The sequence below is a fragment of the Branchiostoma belcheri genome, unplaced genomic scaffold, assembly GCF_001625305.1.
Source record: "Branchiostoma belcheri isolate BF01 breed outbred unplaced genomic scaffold, Haploidv18h27 scaffold96, whole genome shotgun sequence".
NCBI classification, from domain to species: domain Eukaryota; kingdom Metazoa; phylum Chordata; class Leptocardii; order Amphioxiformes; family Branchiostomatidae; genus Branchiostoma; species Branchiostoma belcheri.
The window spans coordinates 1077897-1083692 of NW_017804642.1; the positions used below are offsets into that span (position 1 = coordinate 1077897).

Sequence of the window (5796 nt, forward strand, 5' to 3'; positions counted from 1 at the left end):
CTGTATCCGGCAGATGCTTTTTAATTTTAGGTATTAATGGCTATTACTAGTATCAGTTAACTAAAGGCTGTTAGAAATATTGTCAAAGGCTTGATATGTATGTAACAGTACTTAATTTGAGGAAAGTAGTAACATCTGTGTCCATAATATCACCAGGGTCCATAATATTGCCACCTTGACTTGAGAAATAGTGTGCTTAAAGATATATTTTTACTGCAACATACCCTAGGTATGTACATTTGATGTGTGAAGGAGTGCATACCAAAAGTATGTTGCAGTAAAAATATCTTTAAGCACACTATTTCCCTAGGTGGCGATATTATGGACCCTGGTGATATTATGGACACAGATGTTAACTTACAGGTGGGGCAACCTAAAATTCTGATGGGCAACCTAATTTTTGCCATAGTTTGCCCACTGGGAAACCTTGTTCAAAAAAGTATTTTGTACACTGGTGCCCTACTAACCTCTCTGCCCCCCCCCCCCCACCACACACACTCAGGTCGTACAGCCCTGCACATGGCAGCAGCCTGTGGACATGTAGGGATGCTGGGATCCCTGCTACAGGCTGGACAGTTCTCCAACCCACTGGACAACAAGGGCTTCACAGCACTACACTGGGCCTGCTATAATGGTACAGTACATTTACTGAAACACATGGGACTTTGTCAAATGACCAATAACTTAACCTAAAGTCACATTCCCAAACTGGGGGCCTGGTTGAGCAGTTTGCAGTTCACAAAAAGTTTTATATCAAAGGCATGCAAAACAATGAAATTTTTAAAACTTCCATGAAAGGATTTTGAGATTCTGGGGAGGATAGACCTTTGTCCAAAAAAAGTAATTTGATTTGGAAAAAAGATAAATTCAGGACATTTTAAAACTACAGTCTCTGCCATTTGAAGATTGACAAAGGTTTGCACTTTATGGTATAATGTTGTATGACATTGTCCACATCTATCACTGCTATACATATGTACTTATTAGAAGGTATACCCTCTGTGATTTCCTGTGAACTCCCTGCACTTCAGGTCATGACAGCTGTGTGGAGCTTCTGATGGAGCGTGACGAAACCCAGAAGTTTGAGGGGAACCTCTTTACCCCCCTGCACTGTGCAGTGTAAGTATATCACATTATGCAGTGATTAGTAAAATATCTACTCTCATAAAACCAACTGCATGTTTATGGCTCTAGTCATGCTAATAACAGAATGTCGCAATTTAATGTGTTGTGTCTCCCAGCAATATTGTTAAGAATGATTAAGAAAGACTGTTTTCCCTCCCCAGGTACAATGATAATGAGACATGTGCTGAGCTGCTGCTGGATACATTAGGTGATGATATTGTCAATGCACAGGACTCAAAGGGAAGGTAAGTCCATTTATAAGCTGTTTGGAACATTTAGATTCACATTTACGTTACGACATGTCTAGCCACTCATGTCATGCAATTGTAAGCATCTAAAGGCACCTAAAGCTATTTCGGGGAGAAAAACTATCTTTTTTAAATTTAGTAAGTTTAATCAACCTTGTTGGATGTACTGAATCAAATATGTAATGTTTCTGACAGAAAACAGTTGCTTGTTTTGCATTATAGGCTGGTTTTAACTATTCATTGGTGGTACCAACAACCCTACTCACATGCTCAATGTGGCTCAATTGGCTTGCTTTTGAACTACAAGTTTGAAATGATGATTACAATATGCTAAGAAACAGCAGACAATGTCAATATCACACAGATTTCCTCATCCAGAATATTTCTTTGTATTGACACCATGAAATTGCATTGAATACCTTAAAAAATTTCCCTCTTCTGCAGAACTCCCATCCATGCTGCAGCCTACAACGACCAAGTGGAGTGTCTGCAACTGCTGCTGAGCCATGGGGGTCAGGTGAACAATTCTGACCAATCAGGGAGGACCCCCATCATGATGGCTGCTGCAGCTGGCCAATCAGGAGCTGTGGGTAAGTGGTCACCTGACTTCTATCAGCCAATCGTCATGATGATTGTAACCTTATTCCAATAATTGGAATAAGGTAATAGAAGAAAAGACACCATACTTGAAGGGATGTTCTAACCTCAGAAACTGACTTCAAAAGTGTTTCTTTGGTGATGTTTTTACAAAGATGTTACGGAATACTATGAAAGTTTTATAACATTTTTTACCTCTCTTCAGAGCTACTACTTGGAACCTCTGGAATCAACTTGACCTCACAAGATAAGGACAAGAACACAGCTCTCCATCTTGCATGCAAACATGTAAGTGACAAGAAAGGAGATGTAAGTAGAATGCATACTAAGCAATGGCAGACATCCTTTTTCTGTCAACACAAAAAATAATGTTTTAAACCACCTTCCTTCAGTAAGTCTACTTTTTTGTGGCTCTATATTATCTGTGTTTTTACATACTGTACTGTTTTCTCTGGTTAATGTTGGGCCTGGATTCTCTTTTAAAGCTTTTAAAAGTGTTTCTGTCCTCTGCTTTTTTACTCAGACACATGTCATGTAATTTTACCACTGGTGTGATTTCTTGTACAAATGTGTGTAGAATGCTGTCTAGATCTGTTAACAAAAGACATCTTCATCTGCTGTACATAGCAATGTGCATGTTATTCTATACTCACCCTCTTGTGCATGCCCCTCTCTCTCTGCATGTTTTCTATTGCATGTCACAGGCTGATATGGATGACAAACTTATAAAGGTATCAGTAACATAAGTGGGGTCAGACATAGTATTTTTAGTTATTGAAAGTTGGGCAAGGTAGCCTAGACTATAAGGTGTATTTGATCATGTCATTGATCCTGTGCCCTTGGGAAAGTGCACTTTACACGACTTTCCTCACTTCACTCAGGTGTAAATGAGTACCTAGCTTTGGTTAGGAACATCCCTAGGACAAGACGTTAAATGGAAGTTCCGTGTTTGGGAGAGCAACACCCACCGCACTTATCGAAAAGAGTAGGGGTCCTTCCCGGTGTGAGTGGTTCAAACCTTACAGTTCAGTCTTAAGCAGCTTGTACTTACAATTACATGTACAAAACTGGTGTGTTACACCTAAAAAGGCAGTTATGCCAAACAAACAAAAAATGTGGGATTCATGCAGGTGCTGTATGTTCTGTCAACATGCTCCATAGCACACTTGAAGTTTCCAGCACCTTGCTGATAATAAGTTGGTGTGTTTGTCCTTCCCAGAGCCATACAACCTGTGCCTTGTTAATCCTGGAGAAGATGGACGATCCAGAAGTCATCAACACTGCAAACACGCTCCTGAAAATGTGAGTTCTGTTTCCTCATGTTGGTGAGGAGAGTAATACCCCCTCCTTGAATTTCAGTTCAATCCATGCCATGTTATGTTTTCTACCAAATGAAATATTCACTGTTTTCACAATCACTCCCATAACATGAAATTATCATTACCGTTGTGAAAGTCATTATTTCACTCCATACTATAGCATGGAGTGAAATATTGTTCTTTCTCACGTTTCTTCTCCTCCTTCTCCAAGTACTTGTCCTTGTATCCTTGTTCTCAATTAGATAATTGCAGTATGATTTATTTAAAATCTTCAATTTTTGTTTGGGGAGAGAGATGGAGTGAAATATTCTAGATTTGCTCCAAAGCAAATGTTGGCCTTTCTAGTTTGTCTTTCATTGCCCCTTCCTACTCCCTCCATGAACATTTCCATATTCCCCAGACTGGGACATTTTCTTATCATGAAGACAAAAATGCAATGTGAATTACAGTAACCACTTTGATTAGCTCCTCCACAATGGATATCTAAAGTATTCTGATAACCATTCGCAATTCCTGTGAACAAAGAAATCTGAAATGCCAAGCTAAAGGCGATCATAATAGGCACAATCATTATGCTACATGAATGTTAGGTTGTACTGTATACACATTGTATAGTATTGCTCATCACCCTTTTGTGAGAGTTGTAACATTCATGTTTTGTTCCTCCCTCAGCCCCCTTCACCTGGCTGCAGCCAATGGCATGGTGCCTGTAGTACAGGAGCTCATCAGTAAAGGAGCCAGTGTGCTGGCTGTGGATGATAAAGGTAAGACACAGGACCATATGGAAGTACTTCAGTTACTACATGTACCTTACAGGACTCTATAGCCAGCACCATTTTTTCTGTCAATTGTAGGAACTTTGTGGCATGTGATGGAAAAGATTTTAGCCAATCCATCAATTTGGACAAAAATCTTAGGTAAAAATGTAAAGACATCCAAAGGACCACCAACATCCACTCTCAACTCTATGATTTGCCTCTCAAAATGTGGGAAAATTTGTTTTTAAAGGCTAGGAAATCCAAAGGGAGCTTTTGAGACACACTCTGTCTCTTCATCAACCCAGTAAAATCTCATTTTGGAGTTGAATTCTCTAGTCACGTGACTTGATGTTAGCATGTCAGCAGAACGTACTGCACCTGCGTGAAATCCATAATGTATAGTGCACAGCACTTTGTCAGAACGTCTCATATAAGGTCGTTTCCGCGTATATTAAGGTTAACATCCTGTCCGTAGTTTCCAAATGTGTTGGAAAAGATATCGTCTGCAACAGGCAAAAGTCTGTTGCAGCGTTGACAAAACATCCCAACGAAAACCGTGAAAAATCAGGGTTTCGCACAGGCGCAGTACGTTCTGCAAACTTGCTCTAACTTGATGTTGATTATCCTTACTTTGTTGTCCCAGGTTACAACCCCGCCCTATGCTGTGCTGCCAACGCTCAGGTCGCCGACTGCCTGGCGCTCATTCTGGCCGCCATGATGCCATTCACGCCCAACAGTACCATCAACATGGACGCCAACGGTATGACCGCCACCTCCAGTATGGGCAGTATAGGCACGGAGGGAGACAACGTCGACACCAGCGAAAATCAGAGTTTCGACGAGGCCGGAACTTCCGACTCCGAAACATATTGACACACGTTAACACTTAGCTGAGTACAAGATACTACAGTACAATGTAGCTCAAACTAGAAGCCTGCAAGAATTTTTTTCATTGTAGTTTTTTCATTAGGCCTAGGAAAAAAATGCTGTGTTCCTGTTTTCCGACCGACCCTAAAAAAAAAACTGCTGACCCTAAAATTCTTTTTTGTGGATCCCTGCAAGGGACATGAATTTTTCAAGCTAATCAACCTTTTCTAGCTCCATGCTCTGACACCTGAGTGATGGAACATTGTATAATCGGTTTTCCAACATTGACATTGAAAATAGCTCATGCAAGTTTTACATTGTTGAACTGTATTGTATTTGTACTATAAGTTGGATCACTAGAGATTGCCGAAGTCTAAAAGAAAAAGGGGAAAAAAATATAATCCCTACCTACTGACCCTAATTTTTTCGAGACTGAAACAGGAAACACAACATTTTTTTCATAGGCCTTATAAGTTATAGTTAATTGTGGATCCAGTGGAATGTGAGATTTCTGATTTTCAGGGATTCCTAGGGTCCAAAAAATGTTGTCTAAGATATATGTGTAAGCATAACTCCAAAGTCAGATTACATAATATGGCATATGGAGGAATTTTGGTGAAAAATACATAATACTAAAAATCACAAGATTGAAAGGTGATAGATATATCATGATAAATCAAGTCAAGGTGTAACGTGTGACTGTTGAGTCTAAGAAGTTTTTTGTCAGAAATTTGCAGTGTGCTAATTTGATAGGATTTATTGAATACAAACGTTTTGTATGTAAATTTCCGACAGTTGTGTGAAAATATGGAGCATTGAAAGGAATCAAGAGCCTTTGCTTTGAGTTACACATTTCTGAAATAGAGTGTACATAAATGTTGA

General features: G+C 39.6%; 1 protein-coding gene across 1 annotated transcript in view; it reads left to right on the top strand.

The window, feature by feature from the left end:
* The window catches only part of LOC109461821 (serine/threonine-protein phosphatase 6 regulatory ankyrin repeat subunit A-like), a 42592-nt gene extending 37469 nt beyond the window's left edge, over positions 1 to 5123 (top strand). The window contains exons 22-29 of the mRNA XM_019758282.1: positions 503 to 634; positions 1032 to 1119; positions 1287 to 1370; positions 1818 to 1963; positions 2176 to 2258; positions 3190 to 3272; positions 3962 to 4053; positions 4691 to 5123. Coding sequence (XP_019613841.1) covers positions 503 to 634; positions 1032 to 1119; positions 1287 to 1370; positions 1818 to 1963; positions 2176 to 2258; positions 3190 to 3272; positions 3962 to 4053; positions 4691 to 4920 — 938 coding nt within the window. The 3' untranslated portion in view covers positions 4921 to 5123. The remainder of the gene's footprint in view (positions 1 to 502; positions 635 to 1031; positions 1120 to 1286; positions 1371 to 1817; positions 1964 to 2175; positions 2259 to 3189; positions 3273 to 3961; positions 4054 to 4690) is intronic.
* Positions 5124 to 5796: the final 673 nt, after the last annotated feature.